Source organism: Syngnathoides biaculeatus, chromosome 1 (genome assembly GCF_019802595.1).
Source record: "Syngnathoides biaculeatus isolate LvHL_M chromosome 1, ASM1980259v1, whole genome shotgun sequence".
Lineage (NCBI taxonomy): Eukaryota > Metazoa > Chordata > Actinopteri > Syngnathiformes > Syngnathidae > Syngnathoides > Syngnathoides biaculeatus.
The window spans coordinates 14,816,633-14,838,739 of record NC_084640.1 but is presented as its reverse complement, the minus strand read 5'-3'; the positions used below and the strand labels follow the sequence as shown (position 1 = coordinate 14,838,739).

Genomic DNA, 22,107 nt, shown 5'->3' with positions numbered 1-22,107 from the left:
GTTTTCCGTCATCATGTGCGCTTCTTAATTTCTAATGTTTCTAATGTATATTGTATATGTTTGCTATTGACGGTTGAAGTTGTGTTCGTGGCAACTGTATTTTTTCACCCCAACTTTTTGAAAAAAAATATTTCCACTTTGTCTGAGTAAAAAAAAAAACGGTTACACTGTTGTATTATGCTTTTTAAAAAGTGTAAAATAGAATTAAAAAAAATCGATCAACTGCGTGGCACTTTGATAACGGAAGTATTCCGCTTCGATAGAGGGCGCTAAGGCGACGTAACGAGCGCAGGTAAGCGTCAAGGAAGAGAGTCACAGTTCAAAACAATACTTGGAAGAAGTTCGCCCTCTTTTTCAAGATGTCTCAAAGTAGCCCCGACAAAGAGGACCAAGCCCCGGGAGGCAAGAAGGTCCTCTCGCTGCCTATTTCAAGAGTCCGCTTGATCATGAAGAGCTCCCCGGACGTCTCCAACATCAACCAGGAAGCCCTTTTCCTCACCACCAAGGCAACGGTAAATTAATGCTAACGTTAGCATCTCGGCTTGCTTACTTTGTGGCCATTCTGCTTGTTCGTAGTCTAAACAAGCATTTATTTGACCAAGAAATGTATTTCACGTCAGAAAAATCCCGTCAAAAAAATGTAAAAGTATAGCACATACTCGACGGGAAGTCTAATATCTAGTTGAGGTGTTATTTCGTTTTATAAATGGCGACAGGTGAACGCAGGTGACTTGCACATTTTGCCATCTAGTGGAAGAGCTTTTAATTGTTTGGTATGTCACTTAAATTTGTGGGTGGCATAGATGAACCAAGCAAGTAGTAGTGAAATAAGTCTCTGATAAATTAATTTAAAAAAAATCCTGCGTCACACCTGTCGATCCTTCCTGGACTGTGACTGGCGATCACTTTTTTTTTTTTTTTTTGTGACAGGAGATGTTTGTTCAGCACTTGGCGCTGTCGTCGTTCAACAACAGCCAAGGAAAGGAAAGCAACAGTTTGTCTTACAGTGACCTGGCGGACGCCGCTGAGGAAGTGGAAACGTTCCAGTTTCTAACAGGTGAGAACCGCCATAAACTCACACCAATGTTCTAGAAAGACTTTCAATTATTCACCTGACTTAGATGTAATTGTACAGTGAAATGGTTTTCCATGGTACTTTAAATATACTCATGTATTTAATGGCAAAAATAACCTGTAACTACAGTAAAATAAATCTGACAAATATGAACACGAATACACTGCAGCGGTTAAACCAGGACGTTCAACCAACGGCTAGAAGCAAGGCTCTTGTTTTCCGCTGCACAGATATCCTGCCGAAGAAGATCCTGGCCCGTGACTACCTCAAGTCTTTGGAACAGATACAAAAAGAGGAAGCAGAAGAAGCCGACTTGTAAAAAAAAAAAAAAAATGGACTCATCCGACCACAGTATTTGTTCTCCCCGAAAGAGCGATGGGGCTCACGTTGACTTGGGACCACGTAGCGATCGTGTCTGCAAAGCCGGACCACCGAATCATTTGGGCTTGCGGCGATGCTGGCAAAAAGCTAGCTCGCAGACACTGATCGCCTTTTAAAAGATTTCAAACGTGTGCAGAGTTTCGCTGGTCCGGGGAATCTCGTAGCGTGCAGCGCGTGTCTTCTTACGGCCTTTAAAAAAAAAAAAAAAAAAACTTGATCGCGCAAACGCTACAAACGGAAAAGTACCAGGCCCTTGTTTTTCTCTTTGTTGTTCTCAAATTGATCACGTTGGAGCTGAAATACTTGAATTTTTGTTGTTTGTTTGGAGTATTTTTCAATTTGTGTCGTAAATCTGCCAAAAGAGATACAGTTTTTGTATATTTCTGCTCATTAAATCTGAATCATTTCAAAATATGCTTTTGGATCGACCTGGGCTAGCGTCGCTCATGCTTTGATATAATTTCTGCTCGAATCTGTTTAGCGTACGTCCCTAAAATAGATGCTTCAAACCAAAAAGTCTGCATTTCCCAACAATTCCGGAGTCATGTTTGATGATTTCCGACTTTTTATTGTCACCGGTTAAATTTTATGATGAAACATGCTGTTCAAATGACTAAAATCGTGTCCTGGACAGAGATTATGTTTAAAATTAAACTGAATCGAGTTACGGAGGCAAGAGTCGCGTGACGGGGACAAACCGAAAGTCAGGACGACGAGAAAAAGCGCCGTCGCGGGTCAGTGGCGGATGAGCTCGTAGAGTCGGCGCTGCGTGCGGATCAGGTTCTCCTCCAGGGCGGACAGGCTCGTCTCCAGGGAGGACGCCAGGTGCCAGGGGGCGGACGCCGACTCCCTCGCGTCTGCCAGATGCTCCTTCATACTTCACAGGGTGCCGACCGTCAGTCGAAGATCACGGCGAAGAAGTACATCACAAGTTACTTTTTGGAGTTCAGCAGTACCCATAAAATGCCAGCAGGTGACAGCGTTGCCCTGCGAATTACTTCCTTTTCCCTCCAACTTGTCATCGTGAGGTGAGTGGTTTTACTTTATTTCACTTCATTAAACATACATCCATTTTCAATCTGCCACCTAAATCCATCCAATTTCTTTGCCACTTATCCTCACGAGGGTCGCGGGGAGTGCCGGAGCCTATCCCAGCTGTCAACAGGCAGGAGGCGAGGTACACCTTGAATTGGTCGCCACCCAATCGCAGGGCACATAGATACAAGTAACCAATCGCACTCACAATCACACCTAGGGGCAATTTAGAGTGTCCAATTAATGTTGCGTGTTTTTGGGATGTGGGAGAAAACCCATCAAGCATGTCAGTGTAGAATCGGAGAAGCCGTCACCTGGAAAGGATTCCCCTGTCCTGGCCGTCTCTCCTTTTCTCCTCCAGGGACACGAAGACCTTCTCCATGGCGTCCAGGGCCTCGGCCACGCTGCGGTGGTCCGAGAGGACTCCCTGCACCTCGTCCCTGGCCTGCCGCTGGTAGGAGAGCCCCCTTCCCCCACGCCGCAGGAGGAGGTCACGGCCTCCAGGGCGGCCCGGTTCTGCAGCACCAGGAGGCGAGAGCGGGCCAGCTCCTCCGGCCCGGCCGCGTTCTCCTCGCAGATGGCGGACATGGCCGACGGCAACCAGAAGTGCTGCGTGCAGTTCGCCGAGCCCGCGGGGCTCCCCGCTGCCGCCGCCGCCGTCGTCGTCGATTCAGGGGGGCTGTCGGCGAGGAAGTGGTACACGGGAGGCCGGCCGGACCCCCACTCCTCGTCGCTCGGGCCCTCTTGCTCGCCAGAGACGTCTTCGGGCAGCGAACAGGCGCAGAAGCCCAGCAGGAGCCAGGTCCAACTCGCTGACCCGCACAACATCGCCAAACCCTCAAAAACACACACAAGGGAAAATTCATCTCACATTATGAAATGGGGGGGGTGGGGGGGGGGATTTGAATTAATGTCATCTTCAAAAAGCAAATAATGGAATACGTATTATGTAATGGATGCCCTTGAAAATAATTTTCATCCAGTTTTAAACCAGTTGATACTGTGATGCACGTTGTAAAAAAATATGTTTGAAATAACGTTCTGAAATAATTGAAAAAATGATCACACAATAATTAAAAGATATTATCCCCCACCAAATCTCTTATAAACCCTGGGATAGTTTTTCACAATAATTTTTCGTTAAATCAATTTAAATATACACACAATTCATGAGATCAATCACAAAAAAACTGTAGTAATACATTATTTAAGCTGATTACAAATCATTTATTAGACATAATGGGCGAGATAATACCCCAGTATTAACATGTTATACTTTATTATGAATCACTTTTTGATTGTTGTAGGTCAGAAATGTATCATAATTTGCAAACCTTTAACTATAACTACTACTTTTTTTAATGAGCTATTGAGGAAATGACAACTACTGTATCTATTTTCAAATTTAAAATTCAAATATATTGAAATAAAATTGCATTTATTTTATGTTTATAAAAATAAATACAAATAAATTACATCTATACATGTTTATAAAAAATAAATACAAATAAATTACGTTTATATGATATATTTATTACATCACATATTTCGTTGTGTCACACCAAATTTGTCAAGATTTTTCAAAAGTGAGGGATTCTTTCTAACGATGTGGGCAACCTCCGCTCAACGGAAGCTGCACTTCAAACAAAACCTCACAAAGTATTAAGAAAAAAAAGTCCTCCCGAAAGGTCCGTTGTAATAGCGTCATATTTCATAAATAGAGTTATAAAAGGCAAAATGATTACCAATGCTTCCTAGCGCTGCTTTCAACTTGCACAGAAGAAGGCTTGTACTTGAGACTGGAAAAAATGAGAAATGTCCTGTTGTGTCTAGTCAATGTAATTACGCGGTAATAACGAGTTGCAGTATCGGCCACACGAAATGTCCCCGAAAAACTGCAGATTTACTTTTCGGAGGAAGCTTTCGCAAGCCAACGGCGACGTCCTGCCGCGTCTCTTCGCTCCGGCTGCCTGAAGTCATCGGAAAGAATGAGTGCGCCGAGAGCGCCTTCGCTGGTCTGCACCGGCAACATCACCCCCCAGCCCCCCAAAAAAATAAATAAATCCAACTAATCATAAGCAGACCAAGTGTGAGATACTTTCAGCATCAAAAAGGAGGAAAAACGAAGAGAAAAAAAAATTGGAATCTTTACGAGACATTTTTACAAGCTCCTAAACAGCAGCAGACATTTGTCCTTTTTTTTTTAATTTATTTTTATATAATTACATAGAGTCGGTTTTGTTTTTCTTAGTGTGTGCGCGCGTGCGCTGAATCACACCACCTGCGTTCATGAAGCCGCGGGCCAGAACTTTGACATAAGCTGCTTGGAACGGGAACGTTTTGGGACAAACCTTCCGAGTTCGCGCAAACTGGCTGAAGGAAGGCCGAGAATTTTGCATTTACTCCCATAATCGATCTCTTTGTTGTTGTGTATTTGCATCACAATGACGGCTGCTTCCAAAATATGGACATTTTCATAGTGGTAAAAAAAAAAAAAAAATATGCACAAAATATTAAAAACACCACACAGCTTAGACTGCAACACATTTTTTTATTATGATAATAGAACGTGGGGTGAATGTTTCATTTCAATGATTAAAAAGTTGAGAATTAAATGAAAAAAAATGTGCGTGCATCCGAGCAATTATTTAAATTTTCCTAGCGAGATAAATGCGTAATCACGACATTGAAAATAGTCTAAACAAACTACTGTACGGGTACTTAGAATTTCAATCTGTGTTTCAGTGACATCTATCGGTGGCGCCTTGCTACTACGCCCACAGTTTCTTCGCCTGTCTGCGCATGCGCCTCACTTCCGCCCCTCCCCCTGGCGAGCAGGCAGGCTCCGGTCTAGTGACGTCAGTCCCCCGGACTGCCTGTCGTCGGCCGGACCTCGGGACGAGGAGCAAAGCCAACCGAGCCGACCGAGCGCGCCGCCGTCGCCGGGAACGGGCTCGCCGCCTCCGGCCTTGCAGCGACGATGGCCTCCGACGGCACGGACGAGCGCTCCCCGCTGCTGTCCACCCCCAACTCGGAGAACGTCACCCCCAACGCGCCGCCCTACCTGCACGCTCCCAGCCCTCGAGGTAAAAACTGTGGTGGGGGGTCCGCTAGAAAGTGGAGCGCTGGGGGGTGACTGGCGAGAGGCCCGCCATGATGATAAGCGAGCCCCGAGAAATGCGACATCACCGCTAGGCCTGAACTGCACGACCAGAACCGCCGTTCGAGTTCGGAGCGCCTCTAGAGACCCTCAAGGGCACCGCAGTGCCACACACACACACACACACACTAAAATAAAAAAGGCCAATGCAAATGAATTCGAACGGGGGATTATTAACTTTGTATGATTGTGGCCATAAAAACGCGTTTGGTGTCCTCGTCAAAATCGCGAGGTCATTGTGAAAATGCACAAGGGCGAACGAAAAGGCGTTTCCTGCATAAAATATATTTTTTTATTTGTGTGTTGACTGGACGGGCAGTCTCGACGTGGCGCTTCACATTGCTCACTGTATTGCGGACTTTTGAAAGTGCACGTTTTATTTTGCGGATTTTTTTTTTCTCAGTCTCGCGGGATTTTGTGGAAATACAGCGCGCTCCCACGTACTCGCGGTTCGGCACCCGCGGATTCACTTCGCCTCTGATTTTTTTTTTTTCAATTTTCATTTTTTTCTTTTTATTTATTTTTTTATACGAACCAACCTCAAAAATGCTTATGGGCTGTTTATCCCCATGTATTAAATAATTTTCTTGGTTTAAAAATATATATGTAGTCCGGTCCCATCCTTATCCCTCGCGAACACGAAGTGTAATTCTTATCATTAGATCGCAATTAATTGCATCTAAAAATTTGTTCCAATGTAATTCATGACATCATACAATGCATTAAATTTAAAATAATTTGGTGAAAACTCCTTAATTTTGTTAATTGGATAATAATTGAAGAAAGGGCGGCACGATGCCTCAGCTGGTGAAGTGTTGGCCTCACAGTTCTGAGGAGCCAGGTTCGATGCCTGCGTGGGTTTACTCTGGGTACTCCGGTTTCCTCCCACATCCCAAAAACATGCAAAATAAATTGCCCCTAGGTGTGATTGTGAGTGCGGCTGTTTGTCTCTATGTGCCCTGCGATTGGCCGGCGACCAGTTCAGGGTGGACCCCGCCTCTTGCAGCTGGGATAGGCTCCAGCACTCCCCACGACCCACGTGTGGATAAGCAGCAAAGAAAATGGATGGATGGATAATAAATGAGTTAGTTGTGTAAAAAAAATAAATAAGTAAATAATTCAGTTGTTGATGGTGATGTCATTAATTCACGTCTATGATTTTCTCGTCGCCCTCCCAGCGGAACTGCCGCCGCCGTACACGGCCATCGCCAGCCCGGACGCGGGCGGCGTGCCCGTCATCAACTGCCGCGTGTGCCAGTCGCTCATCCACCTGGACGGCAAACTGCACCAGCACGTGGTGAAGTGCACGCTGTGCAACGAGGCCACCGTACGTGGTCGCCGCACCCGCCGCCGCCGCCGCCGTCGTCTCGTGCGTACGTCACCCGTGTCGCTTTTGTCGCCCTCGCAGCCCATCAAGAACCCGCCCGCTGGGAAGAAGTACGTGAGGTGCCCCTGCAACTGCCTGCTCATCTGCAAAGACACTTCAAGGAGGATAGGATGCCCGCGACCCAATTGGTACGCAGACAACAACAATAATCATTTAAATAGTAAATGCACGTTAGATTCGGTCGTCATGAAGCTCTGGGACTTCCGTATCATATCAAATTTCGATGGAACGTAAACTACCAGTGCATAATTTAATTTCAAATGTTGTCATCTGGGTTAAAATATAAAATGGACATCCAGTGGTTTTTTTTAATTTTTTCAAATTATTTCAGTTGAAAAAAAATTTTAATTTAAAAAATTTTGGTCTCCTAATTTTTGGGACAAATGCACGACATTCTTTGATTAATCTTATAAAGGATCATTTTAAATAAATATTGAATGCATTTATTGAGATGATTTTCCATCCGGGGCAAGAAAGGTAAATATGAAATCCATGGGATAGAATTTTCTGTAATTTTTTTTATTTTTATTTTTTACATTTTATAAGAAAAACAGATCGAGGCAATTTAAAAAAAAAATCCTTTTAAATTCCTAACAAACATTTGATTCATTCTTTTAAGTTGTAAATTACAATTTTTTTAAATTTCATTTTTGTAAATAAAGTACTTTACAATTTAATTATTATTTTTTTAATTTGTCACATTTATTTTAAAATAATTTATCACTGAATTCCCACCTCACTCTCTTTTGAAGCAATATCAACAAATGGGTCCTATGACACTTACATAACTACGATTAAAAAAAAAAAAAAAAATGCAAAAAGTATTTTAACGCAAAATGTATTTGAACTGTAACAATGAGCGAATGCCCCCCCCCCCCCCCCCCCCCCACAGCAGACGCATCATCAACCTGAGCCCGGTGATGGTGATCCCGGAGGAGCAACCGGCCCAGCCGGCGCTGCCCGTCCAGCCCGAGGGGATGCGGGTGGTCTGCGGCCACTGCGGCAACACCTTCCTGGTAATATAAATATAAATCCAGAACAAAATGCGGAATTATAATAAAGTCAAAGTTTTATCACGGAACAACGTTGATGCAATAATTGAGCAAATTTTGCGATAATCGGTATATTGGGGAAGAATAAATACACAGTATACTTTATTTGGTAACCTCCATATTTAGTAAAAGAGCTCTCTTGATTAATAATAATTCCAATAATATTATGGATGCGCAATTAGGCGGTTACTGCCTTTAATTATGCGCGCGTTTTGTTTCAGTGGATGGAGGTGCGCTTCAACACGTTGGCCAAGTGTCCCCACTGCAAAAAAATGTAAGTACACGCACAAAAAAATATTAATTATCGATGAGGGCCTCGACCCCGGAGGCGTGACGGCTTTGAAATAATTTGAAAAAGGCAAAGAGGTCGGCGTGTTGTGGAGGGGGGGGGGGTGGGGGAGACGGGGGGAGGAGTCAGGTGAGGCCAGGCACCGTGTCGAGGCTCGAGTCCCGTCACATGAGAGGCATGTGAGGTGCCGAGAAGGAAGCCAAGCGGGCCCCGAAGGCCGCCCGTCATGTGACCCGCTAACCGCCGTCGCTCTCCTGCGCATTAAAATTCACAATTTCTCCCCCCCCCCCCCCCAGCTCGTCCGTCGGCAGCGCGCTCCCGAGGCGGCGCTGTTGCGCTTACATCACCGTCGGGATGATCTGCGTCTTCATTGGCGTGGGATTAACGGTAAGTATGTTTACGTCATTTGGAGTCTTCAATCTTGCATGTTTTTTTTTGGGGGGGGGGGGGACATGTAAACTCCATAATGGGCGGGGCCAGGATTTGAACCCCAGTCCTCAATACCCTGAGGCCAACGCTCGAACCAGTAGCACCACCGTGTCGCCTGCTTTTGATCCTATATTTTCAATTTGCGCATATTATTATTTTTTTGACTAATGCTTTTGTATTTTTGGATGATGTTCAATAAATGCTATTTGCCCCCCCCCTTCTTTTTTTGCGGCGCGTACAGGTGGGCACCCGAGACTTCGCCCGCCGCTACAACGCCACGTACGTGTCGTGGGCGCTGGCCTACCTGGTGGGCGTCATCTGCCTGGTGCGGGCGTGCTACTGGGGCGCCATCAAGGTCAGCTACCCGGAGAACAGCTTCGCTTAGGAAGCTCCGCCCCCCCGTTTGACCTTTTGAGCCTTTCCACCCCGTTTGTCTCTCCACTGGCCGATGCAATACGTAATGGTTTTTTTTTTGTTGTTGTTTTTTGTTTTTTTAAGTCAATGACCAAACTGAGACAAGCTCGTTGCACTACTTTTTTTTTTTTTTTTTTTTCGGATCGTTTTGCTGCTAGCCAGCCGAAGGAAGCTGCGTGTCCATTTACTGTACCGCGCGGGGGCGTCCTCACCATTCAAAACGCGGCATATCGAAAATCAGCGCAGAATCTATGACGCGCCATTTTGTGGGGGAACTTGAAGCGGCCCCCAAACGCCGTTTTAAGTCGAGTTGCTCGACGGCTGCGAAAAAAATCGAAGCGGACGTGATTTTTCGTCGTAGGGAAGGACGGGCACGAATCCGCCGTCCTCCCGTCGCGCTTGGAAACGCTGAGGCCGTCCGCCGTTTTGCGCCGAGTGTCGGGGCGCCCCTGCTAACGCTAACGTAACCACTACGCCGTACACTGAGGAAATCGCGTATCCGTGTAAGCTTTGAAAGTCCCAACCGTGCCAACGTGTGCCCTGCAGTATTACCCGAGCGTCTCGCCAACAGGAGTCATTTTTATTAGCGTTGACACTGTTTTTTTGTTTTTGTTTTTTGCAATACAGCAAGAATGAAGTTATTTTATAGTTGTTTTTTTTTTTGTTTTGTTTTGTTTTGTTTTTTAACGCCGTCGTCCGTCTGCATGTCGATCGGTTCACGTGGCGTCACACGACACTCCCTCCTCCTGCCTGTGATCAATTTCAAAGAATGTAATCCGAAATCGGCGCAACCGCCCCTGCTGGCCCGCCGTTTTTCTTTTGAGCGTCAGCTGGAGGGCGGCGACGCGGAATGCCAGAATGACTCTTTGTACATATCGCAGAGGGCAGAGCTTGGTTCTTTTTCAAAATGATTATTTATCAATAAAAAGACAAAAACCGGAGTCGTGTTGTCGTCTGCTTGCAGCATACGAGTCTTTTGTCATTCTCATGTTTTAAGTGGTATTTGACTTTAATAAACAAATAATATAATGTAATACATTAGGATAGTTTTTGTTTTGTAATTTTATTTTTTTCACTTTGGAAAAGGCCCAATATTTAGTAATTTTGAAAATTATTTTTGTAATTGTTAATTTATAAATTTTATATTTTTTGTCTTTTGTATTATTTTCATGTTTTTTTCTATTTCTCTATCTTTTTTTTCTTTAATAATTTGTCCATTTTTTAAAATCAAGTGCTATATTTTGGTCCAAGACTTGTTTTACTTTTTTGAAATATTTTTGTCTTAATTTTTTAATATTTTTCATGTAGTTATTTTCATTTTTTTTAATGATTTTTCTCTTACATAAAGTAGATTGGCAAAAATAACCCGCGGTACCACAATTTGGCACCAGGTGGAGACAAACGCATGCCCTTGACGTCAAGTTCGCTAATCAAAGAAGCAGCACACGACCTACACAACAATATTTTCTTTTCTATTCTTTTTGACGTCTTTTATGCTTTATCAACGGTAACTATGCACAAAAAAAAACGCAGTGGAGTATTGTAATAATTTATTTCATGTATAATAATTATGTGCTGCTACACTGTCTGAAACAGGTGCGATGACGTCAGCTCAGTAGGACGTCAGGAGGTCGTGACTTTTTTTTTTTTTTTTAAAGATATCATCAGTATGTCACACAAACACACACACAGTGGATGAAATGCAGCTACTTATTTCATACAAAGAAGAAGCCGTGGAAGTAATCAATTATGCTAATCGCTATGACGTCATAAACTGCGTGCGCGCGTGTTTGTGCGTCGTTTGTGAGTGACGCGCTGCTCTCAGTTGTTGTTGAGGACCCACCACGAAGCTGAAACAGACAGAAATGTCATTGCAAAATATGTAAATCATTAGCTATGATGTCATATTACAATTGTTTTGATGCTAAATTATGCAGGTGTATTGAGTGTAAAATAAGAATGTGTAGAATAAGAGTGAATAAGTACACACAAAAAAAATCAAAATTAATTCAAAATGCGATGCAGTAAATGAAAATATGATTGAATAAAAATGACATAAGCTCGTTAAATAATGAGATCAATCATGAGAAAAGGTTATGAGATGTAAAACATTCAGAAAATCTATAATTATTTAAGATATTTCATAGGTTTATGACTCCAAAAGGTAATGAAACATTACAAAAATATGAAACAAAAAAATAAATGTTGCTGGATATTTTAAAACATTCAAGGAGAGTCAGGGCAATTTGAAAATGCAGAATTATTTAGGCTATTTCATTAGTTTATGACCCCAAAAGTGCATAAAACATTACAAAAAATATGAAACAAACAAAAAATAAATCTCGCTGGATATTTTAAAACCTTCAAGGACAGGTAGGACAATTTGAAAATGCATAATTATTTAAGCTATTTCATGACCCCGAATGTTTATAAAACATTGCAAAAATCTGGAACAAAAAATAGAAATCTCGCTGGGTATTTTAAAACCTTGAAGGACAGCTAGGACAATTTGAAAATGCATAATTATTTAAGCTATTTCATAAGGTTATGACCCCAAAAGTTAATAAAACATTACAAAAATATGAAACAAAAAATAGAAATCTTGCTGGGTATTTTAAAACCTCGAAGGACAGTCAAGGCAATTTGAAAATGCATAATTATTAAAGCTATTTCATAAGTTCATGACCCCAAAAGTTAATGAAACATTACAAAAATATGAAAAAAATAGAAATATTGCTGGATATTTTAAAACCTTGAAGGACAGTCAAGGCAATTTGAAAATGCGCCTGAATTTTTTTTTCTCGGGAAAAGCGTTGGCACACGTCAATTCACCCACACCAGTTGAAAATGTGACGGGACGATTTAGAGTGAAGGGAACGAGGCGACGCGATTGGTACCGGGGAGCAGCATGGTGGTGACGGTCTCGGGCGTCTCCAGGAAGTCCACGTTGGCCCTCTGGAAGCTTTTGCTGTAGTTGCTCTGCAGGTGACTGCGCAAAAAAAAAAAAAAAAAAATCACGTAGAGCGAGGTCAAAGGTCAAAGGTCGCAGCGCTGGCCACTCACTTCTTCCACACGCTGTTGTGCTCCCAGAATTCGTACAGGATGAAGCGCGACTCGTTAGCCAGCCGCTGAAGGGCCACGCTGTGGAAACAGGAAACAGAGCAGCCGCGCGCATCCGGCGCGTTACGTCACGTCCCGCCAAAAAAACCGAAAGAATCGCGCTGACGTCACGCCGTCCTCAAGCGTGAATGCGCCTCGGCGTCTTGCATCAAATGTCGGCGGACGCCGGCGGCTGCGGCCCGTCGTCCAAACTCGAAGCGACAGCAGACACGCCAGAAAAGAGGGAGGGAGGGAGAGATGGACGGGCCGAACGAGTGTCAACATGTTCACGGTTGCCGGGCGTCGCCTGTCGCGAGCGCTTTTTTTCGCGCGTTACGTTGTCGGCGCGCGTCACCGACCCGCCGTGCTACGATTCGTCCGCAAACGCTCGCCCGAGGGGACGCGGTTGTCGTTCGTGGGATTCGTACACGGTCCATCCATCCGTCTGTTTATTATTTAACCCTTTCACCTTTCTCGCCAACTTTCCATCCACATGCCGGACAACACGCGTGTGCACTGACTGTAGGCATCCGGTCTGCGTGCTGGCGGCGTCCATGTAGTGTCTGAGCGCCGCGCGGAATTCCTCCAGCTCGTCCTCCAGCACGGTGAGCTGCCGCTGCACGATCAGAATGTGCTGTCGGCACGCAGCACCGCGACATCGTGAGCAGGGCGCCGTGGTCGCCGCGGCGACCATGCACGGTCGTCAACGCGGGTTAGCGGCGGGGACGGGAAATGTTGCGAAAAAAAAAAAAAAAAACGCACCAGCTTGCTCTCCGGGACGTCGTCCTCGACGGGCTCCAGACGGATCTCCTGCCAATAAAAAATGGCGGCGGGGGGGGGGGGAATACAATGAAATAATTTGAATTTTTAACGTTTTAAAATAAAATGACTTTCATTTTCAATTTTTTTTTGAATACATTTTATACTTCTACTCTAATTTAATTTATATATATATATTAAAATTCTTTTGTATTAATAGTAACTTGTATAACATGTTTATCTGGAATTAATTATTAATTTTCTCATTTTCCAATTTTATTCAAATTGTTTTTTAAAATATACTTCTACTCTAATTTATATATATATTACAATTCTTTTGTATTAATAGTAACTTGTACAACATTTTTATGTGTAATTAGTTATTCTTTTAAATACAATACAATACAAATATTTTTATTTTTTTATAGTAGGTTATTTGTACTCATTTTCTAATTTTATTCAAATTATTTTTTAAAATATAATTTATACTACTACTCTAATTTAATTTATGAATAATCCTTTTGTATTAATAGTAACTTGTATAACATGTTTATGTGTAATTAATTATTATGTTAAATACAATGCAATCCAATTATTTTTATTTTTTCATAGTAGGTTATATGTACATATTTTCTAATTTTATTGAAATAGTTTTTTAAAATATAATTTATACTACTACTCTAATTTAATGTATATATATATATAAATAATCCTTTTGTATTATTAGTAACTTGTATGACATGTTTATGTGTAATTCATTATTCTTTTAAATACAATACAATCCAAATATTTGTATTTTTTTATCGTAAGTTATTTGTACTTTTTTCTAATTTCATTTTTAACTTTATTTTTTGTGATGTTGGTGTTTATATATATATATATATATGTATGATTTATATTTGCGTAAACATTTTTCTATTTACACTAATTTATAACTAAACTACAGTAAACTGTGAACATTTTTGATTTTGTCAATTTTTAAAAATTTCATCTTGTAAGAAAAAAAAAAATCAAATTTTACATTTTCAACACTGATGCTTTTTTTTTTTTTTTTTTTTTTTACACGGCCCTTTTATTTTTTTCATATTTCCCACCTATTTTCAGGACTTCGACGCGCGCGCGTTTGTTGTCTACGCGGTCGTTTGTCACTCGTCGACATTGTTCTGAATGCGCAGGTGTTGTAATTGGCGGTTTTAAAAAAAGCCCAAACGGTGAGCGACGGCACGGTCGGGATCAAGATGCAAGCAGAACCTTCTGTTCCAGGCGGTCGATGAGTTTCTGCAGCCTGTTGACTTGAACCGTCCAGTGGTTTTCCTCCTCATAAACACCTATTGGAAGAAAATAAAATTAAAAAATAGACTTTGGCAACATTTATGGAACACGGATTATGTCTCCGCTAGCGCTAGTAGCCCCCTGCTAGCCTCTTTTCTAGATGGGGTCCAGCTCCAGTGGCCGCTCTCTTCTCGATCGGGACCTGCTCTGGATCCGCTGCATCCCTGGAACCTCACGGGGTCCAGGTATGGTAGCCACTTTCCTGTACTTTTTCTTAATCAAGTACCTGCTAGCATCCCTTCTAGATTGTGTGGCCACCTGCTAAGCTATCGTCGAGACTGGGTAGTAGCCTCCGGTGTTTCCAATCAGGTCCAAATATTCTAGCTACCTGAGAGTTCTTCTTCAGATCGGGTCTGGAAGACTGCTTTCTCGCACCGGTTCTGGATCAGGTACTAGTTTCCTGCATTGATCGGGTAGCCGCTTGCTAGCATGTGCCATAACTACCAAATGTTGATGAGCAATCCGTAGTATTTCTTCTACTGTACATGGGGTCTAGGTCTGGTGCTCGCTGAAAAGGGTCTCAACTGCACGTATTGCTTCTGGATCAGGTCCAGCTGGTATCCGCTGGTTCCTCATTTGCAAAGTACCTCACGGCGTACCTAGAGAGGTGACGAGCGTGGCCTCACCGGAGTTGACGAGACTCATGATGGGGTTGTTGGGGGACAGGCTGTTGTTCCGCTGGAGTCTCCGGTTGGAGCGACGGCCCGACCACTGGATTGACAGAACCTCCGGCTTGGCTGGACCTTGCCTGCCGGGACAAACGGCCCTTTTTTCGTGACTAACGTTCACCCCCGCGTGCGTTGCTTTTATTTTATAACTTAAACACTGTCAAAACGGCGTGATGATGAATCGATCAGCCGGCGACAAGCGAGTCTCGGCGGCGGAGGTGCTAATGGCCTCGTTTGTCCGCCCACGCCGTCTTATTCCAGGCGACAAGCTTTAATTGCACGAAGAATTGAGATCGGAGAAAGACTCAGACCCGCTTTAAACTTACAGGAAAAAACAAAAGCTAAAAGCAACAACAGGGTTTGGATCTCAGACTCATCACACGTCTCAAACTGACCACAGAAAGCAATTTGCAGTCACTGGAGTCCTCTCACAAGTACACAGCTGTCGCATTCGGACTCGCCAAGGGGGAATTTACGAGAAGAGGACCAAGAAATGCTGGAGGAACAAGAGACGCCTCTTGGAGAGGGAGGGGGACTGTTGGCTGAGTATCTGTTCCCCGAAGCAGGAACTGTACCGAGACTGGAACTAAAGTGGGAACCAAATTTGGTAATGGAAGTTAATTGACGGCGGAACCATATTCTGTAACTTACCGGAAGTTGGAACCATTTTCGGCGGCGCAAGTGAAAACCGTATTTGCTAACGTGAGCGGTCAACATATTTAGCAATGGAAATTGGAACCGTATTCGGCAGACAAAACGGGAATCAGAAATTGGTCGATGCGGTGGCGACCCTTCGCGGTCACCAAGTTGATTTCGGGAGCAGGACCAGGAATCATACCGGGTACCTTTTAACTGAGTGAAACTGGAGTGGAAACCACATTGCTAAGCTAAACGGGAACCATTCACGTTAGCTTAAGCGGGGAACCATATTTGGAAGCCAAGGTGGGAACTACGAATTTGAAGTCGTCGCGGGCGTATTTAGTACCGTCAAAGAAATGATTCGGGTGTCCGGGTCTCGGTTTCCTTGAATCCAAATCAACATTCAGCCGTTCGCTTATCTATCGACGACGGCGGCCCCAGAAGAGATGAGCCGGGATCTGCTGCCATGGCAACGTTTTTTTCAGCGGAACGTGTCGCTCTACGCCGCGCCGACCTTCGCGTTTTACTTCTTTCACAGTTCAAAGGGACTCGCGCGTCGTCCCCCCGCGCCTCGAATAACGACGCGCTCACTTTTCCCGCCGCGTCTGCTCCGCCGTGGTCTCCATGGCGCACTCCAGCGAGCTCTGGAGCGACTGCAGCTGATTGGTCGTCTCCTTCAGCAGGAAGCGAGTCACGAACTGTTCCAGGTGGGTGGACTCCTGATAATCCTGTCAATCACACGGGAGAGGAAAAACAACACACAATTAGCAAAACCAAAAATAATAAGCGGGGGGGGGGGCGCGTTCGACACGCCGACTCCCAGTCGCTCGGCGTCGAGCCCGCGGGGTCGGAACTGATTAAGATTCATTAGAGTCCGGATGCCGGGATGAAATCCGATGAAGGCGCTCCGATAGGTCGATTGTGATGACTGAGGACGATTTGGGAACCAGTTGTGGTCGCGTAAATATCATCGTTTTCAAAAGGAATGGGAGCATAAGCGGGAACCGCATTTCATGCCCTGACCCAGGTGGGAACTGGACTTGTTGACTTTAGCGGGAACCACTAGCATTGCTAATTAGCCTCGTATACTTTTTGGAATGTGTAAGAAGCGCAGCTTGTCGCGTATTAGCCCAGCTAGCGTCGCTATACCCGCGCGTGTAAACAGCGTGGGCGCGTTTACGCGCGCGGAACATATTGGCCCTTTACGTCTTCGCGCGGCGCCCACGCACGCGCTGGCGACGCCCGGATGACTTGGCGCAAACGCGGCATGACGCCGTTTGAAAGCGGCAACGCCCACGCGCGCGGAACATAAACCTGAACTCGCGCGGCACTGCTGAGCAATCGCGTATCGGAGCCTTCTACTAAATATGGTTCCCTACTTCAATTCTCTTTGCCGCTTATCCTCACGAGGGTCGCGGGGTGCGATTGGCTGGCGACCAGTTCAGGGTGTAACCCCGCCTCCTGGCCGTTGACAGCCGGGATAGGCTGCGGCACGCCCCGTGACCCTCGTGAGGATAAGCGGAACGGGTTCCCACTTCAAGGACCAAAAATGGTTGCCACGTAAGTGGTTGCCAGAGTCTCAAATACCGGCCCTCACCTTCTTGGTCTTGTCCATGGCCTTCAGGACGGACACGTTGAGGTCTTCCAAAGCGGCCAGGACGTTCTTGTATTCCCCGAGGTGCTGGGAGAAGTACTCTTAAAAAAAAATAATAAGAATAAAATAAAATAAAATTGGGGTGTTGTGCCGATGTGATTTAAAAAAAATATATCATAAAATAAAATTAAAAATCAAATCGGGTGACCTTACCGCAGAGTTCATCTGTGTCCACGTTGCTGCGGTGCAAACAATATAAAATAAAAACATGGACAGCGTTTGAATGAATCAAGGAGGAAAATCACAATTTTCCATTCCATAACTTCAAAATAAAGTCAATACAGTACAGCTTAAAAAAGCAAGAATCAAATAAAATCAAGTAATAAAGAGTTATTTTTAAAAGGTGCAAAAATGTATATAACAAAATAAGAATCAGTCTTTATTTGCAAGCCAGATTGTGCGTCATGATAATTCAATGGGTCATTCTATTTTCGTTAGCCCGTCTCTGGCATTTTCCCGTTACGCGTCATGATAATTCAATGGTTACCGTGCTGCTCCTTCTACTGTGTGTACCTTGGCCACGCGGGGGCAGTACAGGAGATCCACGATAACTACGTGAAGACGACGGTCACGACTGCTCAGTCAGTTCCAATAATAACAATTTTCGTTAGCCCGTCTATGGCATTTTCCCGTTACGCGTCATGATAATTCAATGGTTACCGTGCTGCTCCTTCTACTGTGTGTACCTTGGCCACGCGGGGGCAGTACAGGAGATCCACGATAACTACGTGAAGACGACGGTCACGACTGCTCAGTCAGTTCCAATAATAACAATTTTCGTTAGCCCGTCTATGGCATTTCCCCGTTACGCGCTGTCCTGAAGCTAGCGGACTTTCGTAAGACATCCGACGGCGTGCGTCTCAAAAAGCTCGCACGTCTGGTCCCTTGTGAGTTGTTTGAACGGGTACGTCGCCCTCATCATTAAACGCCGGAAAATGCGGACAGGAAGTCGTGCGCAAACAAGCCACGCCCACCAAATCACAAGCTTGGTGGAGGTAATAATAACGACCGGAAAGATTTGTTTGGTACTTTGTGGTTGAAAGATTGAGTTCAAGGTTTCTGATTGAGGCTGCTTGCACAGCCACCCCCCACGCTCAACAGCGCGCCGGATCGATGACGGCGACTCACTCCGTGTGGTGGGTGTCGATGGCGTGGAAGAGCTGCTTGAGTTCCTCCGGGGTCAGGACGCCGTCGGAGAAGTAGGCCTTGAACTCGTCCAAGGACAGCTTGCCGTCGTCTGGGGACGGAACCCAAAATTCAGTTTTTGCACGCGGAGACGCTCACAACTCCCCAGTAAGATGCGGAAACCCGAGCCATTCTATGCGGAGGATAAAGAAGGTGCGCCTGTGAGTGCTGATGGAAATTTTTGGGGGGTTTATTTTTCATTAAATATTACTTTTTGCAATTAAATTGATGCTTTATATCCAATGTTATATATTAAAAAGGCATATTGTTATATTTTTATTTGTAATTTTATAAAATGTATTTATTAGTAATATTTATTTATTGTTATTATTATACATCTATTTATTTATTTATTTATTTAATTTATTTGTAAATTCTCAGTCAGCCAGGTGATGCTAAGCTGCAAAGGTTAAAATTTTTTGGGGCAAATCATCTTGAATGAGCAAAAAAATGTTTTCGAAAAATGCAACTTAAGTAACAATATGGAAAGGAAGAAAAAAACTGGGAAGCCGTTTAGGCGCGGGATTGTCGCATTTCCGGATGAAAGCGGCAGTCCGCTCGACACCCTCGGAGGCGACAATTAACGCGCGGCGTCCTGAGGGACGGCCACAAATTCTGTTTGTAGAATGAGATTATCTGTGAAGCAAAAAATGAAAAGAGACGCACACACGACAACAACAACAAACAAAAACACCCTCCGGCAGTTCCAACACCGGTCGCGATGGCGTGCCACAAGTCCAAGCGGACAAAAAAAAAGTACAATAAAATATGCAGATTTTTCATTTTTTTGTTGTATTTTTTCAATTTATTTTATTTTTGTAGTCTTTGTTTAAAAAATGGTTGCGTGCAGTATTTTAAAAACAAAGCAAATTTTAAAAAATCTGTAAAGTATTGTTATTTAATTTTTTTTTTAAATGATTGGTATTTTATTCTTCATTTTATATTACTAGTACAATCATTTCATTCCATGGTTTTACATTTGGAACATTTACATTTTTTTTAACATTACAATTCAGTTTGTATAAAAATATATATATATATAATATATATATATATATATATATATATATATATATATATATATATATATAATACACACAATATAACAGATAACATACACTCTATGTATGTATGTATATGTATATATATATAATTTTTAACAATACAGTTCTGTTTGGATTATATATATTATAAAATACAGCTGTCTATTATGACACACACACATATATATGTTTTTATTTATTTATATATATATTTTTTAATCCAAACAGAACTGTGTTGTATTTAAAAAAAATCCAATATATATATATATATATATATATATATATATTATATATATATATATATATAAGTGACATATTTTCTCCAATATTAATTTTTTTTTTTCTCGTATGCTTCAGGGCGAGCGACGGCGTTCCGAAGGCCGCGCGCCGCCCTCGCGACGCTCCGAACTATTTTGCACTCTTTCTCGATGAAAGCCGCCCGGCGATGGGTCTGGTCACTTTGCTGTCTCCATGGAAACCGACTATCAGCGGGGAATCTCGGATCAGAACGACGAGACGAACGCCAGACCCAGAAGAGGTGTGTGTGTGTGTGTGGGGGGGGGGGATACGTACCGTTCTTGTCGGCCCGTCGTAAAATCTGCAAGAGAGAAAAAATGATATGACAAATCATGAAAGTCGTATGTGTGTGTGTGTCATTGATCACGCTCGCAAAGCGGCACCCTAATCAATTATTGATATCTGTGTCCCACATTGGAGATGAAAGCGGGATGACCACGTCGCCTTTGAACACATCACTCGTTCCGTCGCGAAAACGACGTCACCCGCTCCGGCGACGCTATACCGATGACGCTGTGTAGCGGTTCACCTAGCTGACGTTCATGCACCCGGCACGGGATTCCCTCCGAATTCGCATTCCAGCGATGACTGACTAGCAATCAGCGAAAAGGGAGGACCTTTTGACGGCCTGTTGGCAGTGTAGTGGTTCACATAGTTGACTTTCCCCTCAGCTGATCTGGGATCCTTTCCAACTTTACGCATCCCATTTCCTGTTATCTTGCCACTGACTGCGATCAGTTTCTGACAAGTTTTCAATGTTTATGAAAAGATTGTTAGGCAATCGGTGGGGTAGTGGTTCACATAGTTGACTTTCCTTCAGCTGATCTGGGATCTTTTCCAACTTTACATGTCCCATTTCCTGTTACCTTGCGACTGACCGCGATCAGTTTCTGACAAGTCTTCAATGTTTATCAGAAAAAACTGGTAGGCAATCGCCAGTGTAGTGGTTCACATAGTTGACTTTCCTTCAGCTGATCTGGGATCCTTTCCAACTTTCCGTGTCCCATTTCCTGTTCCATTGCGACTCACCGTGATCAGTCTCTGACAAGTTTTCAATGTTTATGAAAAGATTGTTAGGCAATCAGTGGGGTAGTGGTTCACATAGTTGACTTTCCTTCTGCTGATCTGGGATCTTTTCCATCTTTACGTGTCCCATTTCCTGTTACCTTGTGACTGACCGCGATCAGTTTCTGACAAGTCTTCAATGTTTTTTGGGTTTTTTTTTTAACTGTTCGGCAATCGGTAGAGTAGTGGTTCACATAGCCCCATGTCCACGCAACGCTGACGAGGGATCACTTTTCACGGAATGCCCCGTGACCAGTCAGCCATTGACTCATTTGAGACCAATCTCCGACAAAAACTTAGATGCCACTAGGGCTTATTGTCGATGTAGTGGTTCACATAGCCAACTGTCATGTTGCTGGCCTGCAATCAATTCCAATTCGAGTGACGACTGGTCTCTAACTTGGCCTTTGAAATGTACAAAAATATTTGGCGCGCTTTACGTAGCGTAGTGGTTCACATTGCATCGATCGAACCCCCACCATCGCCAATCGACGTCGGAAATGGGACCGAGAAGTCAGCCATTTTGGTTTGGTTCGACAAACTCAGACGTTGACCCAAATTGGCCCGAATGCCAACACATACGCGCGACACACAATTATGGAATCATGCAAATATCATTAAAGGTGGGAATATTAAGTATGATTTAAATATCTTTTTCTCTTCAATTTAATGTTTATTTTAATTACAGTCAAACAAATTTTGCAATTCCAACTCAAAAACAACATAACTAAAAATATATAAATGTATTGATTAATTTTCACGTTTACATTTACATGAATTGGCTTTTGTTTGGCCTCCGGCTGTCCGAAATACATTTTTTTTTAAAAGAAAATCTGCAAGTAATTGAATATTCTACTCACATCAATAAAAATGGACATTCCCTTTTTCAGCTCCGCTTTGACGCCGGGCTCGTCGCGCACAGGTGCCACTTCCTCTGAGCAATCCATTATGAAATTTTATTTTATTTTTGTTTGTCCTCTTTTGTAGAGTGCGCAGGAAGGTGAGTGAGTGAGTGAGTGAGTGAACGAATGAACGAATGAATGAATGGGATGAAGCTGCGCTCCGCTTGTCGTTTTCTGTCGCTGTGCTCACAAGCGAAGCGCTCCGAAAATGGTCGAGTCGTCGAAAATAAAACAAGGCCACT

At 43.5% G+C, this 22,107-nt stretch overlaps 3 protein-coding genes across 4 annotated transcripts; 2 read left to right on the top strand and 1 right to left on the bottom strand.

Moving 5' to 3' along the window:
- The first annotated feature begins 259 nt into the window (after positions 1-259).
- On the top strand, positions 260-1,870 carry chrac1 (chromatin accessibility complex subunit 1). Its single transcript, XM_061821033.1, has 3 exons — positions 260-512; positions 931-1,057; positions 1,306-1,870. Exons 1-3 carry the CDS (start codon positions 360-362, stop codon positions 1,392-1,394), a joined length of 369 nt encoding a protein of 122 aa, XP_061677017.1. The 5' UTR covers positions 260-359; the 3' UTR covers positions 1,395-1,870.
- A 136-nt stretch (positions 1,871-2,006) lies between these two features.
- Positions 2,007-10,163, top strand: pip4p2 (phosphatidylinositol-4,5-bisphosphate 4-phosphatase 2). Of its 2 annotated transcripts, XM_061821003.1 has the most exons (8): positions 2,007-3,293; positions 5,237-5,577; positions 6,830-6,978; positions 7,060-7,166; positions 7,931-8,054; positions 8,312-8,364; positions 8,676-8,766; positions 9,050-10,163. In XM_061821003.1, the coding sequence occupies exons 2-8, from the start codon at positions 5,472-5,474 to the stop codon at positions 9,191-9,193; spliced, it is 774 nt and encodes a 257-aa protein (XP_061676987.1). In that variant the 5' UTR covers positions 2,007-3,293; positions 5,237-5,471; the 3' UTR covers positions 9,194-10,163. The 2 variants fall into 2 exon arrangements, with proteins under 2 accessions (XP_061676987.1, XP_061676995.1); XM_061821011.1 differs by lacking the exons at positions 6,830-6,978; positions 7,060-7,166; positions 7,931-8,054; ... (1 more) ...; positions 8,676-8,766; positions 9,050-10,163 and having other exon boundaries at positions 2,007-2,484; positions 2,582-2,633; positions 2,853-3,293; positions 5,237-5,466.
- Positions 10,164-10,757: 594 nt separating this feature from the next.
- Positions 10,758-21,910, bottom strand: necab1 (N-terminal EF-hand calcium binding protein 1). Its single transcript, XM_061820976.1, has 13 exons — positions 21,824-21,910; positions 20,175-20,199; positions 18,502-18,610; positions 17,527-17,552; positions 17,317-17,414; positions 16,311-16,447; positions 15,039-15,160; positions 14,332-14,408; positions 13,084-13,131; positions 12,843-12,955; positions 12,286-12,363; positions 12,120-12,211; positions 10,758-11,072 (listed from the first exon to the last, which is right to left on the bottom strand). The coding sequence occupies exons 1-13, from the start codon at positions 21,908-21,910 to the stop codon at positions 11,044-11,046; spliced, it is 1,041 nt and encodes a 346-aa protein (XP_061676960.1). The 3' UTR covers positions 10,758-11,043.
- Between the last annotated feature and the right edge of the window lie 197 nt (positions 21,911-22,107).

Coding starts and splice junctions, on each gene's coding strand:
- pip4p2 (XM_061821003.1), top strand. CDS start 5,472: ATGGCCTCCGACGGCACGGACGAGCGCTCCCCGCTGCTGTCCACCCCC. Junction 6,979..7,059: donor CGCTGTGCAACGAGGCCACC/GTACGTGGTCGC, acceptor TCGCCCTCGCAG/CCCATCAAGAACCCGCCCGC. Junction 8,055..8,311: donor ACTGCGGCAACACCTTCCTG/GTAATATAAATA, acceptor GTTTTGTTTCAG/TGGATGGAGGTGCGCTTCAA.
- necab1 (XM_061820976.1), bottom strand. CDS start 21,910: ATGGATTGCTCAGAGGAAGTGGCACCTGTGCGCGACGAGCCCGGCGTC. Junction 20,200..21,823: donor GAATGTCCATTTTTATTGAT/GTGAGTAGAATA, acceptor TCTCTCTTGCAG/ATTTTACGACGGGCCGACAA. Junction 12,956..13,083: donor ACGTCCCGGAGAGCAAGCTG/GTGCGTTTTTTT, acceptor GCGTGCCGACAG/CACATTCTGATCGTGCAGCG.
- chrac1 (XM_061821033.1), top strand. CDS start 360: ATGTCTCAAAGTAGCCCCGACAAAGAGGACCAAGCCCCGGGAGGCAAG. Junction 513..930: donor TCCTCACCACCAAGGCAACG/GTAAATTAATGC, acceptor TTTTTGTGACAG/GAGATGTTTGTTCAGCACTT. Junction 1,058..1,305: donor AACGTTCCAGTTTCTAACAG/GTGAGAACCGCC, acceptor TCCGCTGCACAG/ATATCCTGCCGAAGAAGATC.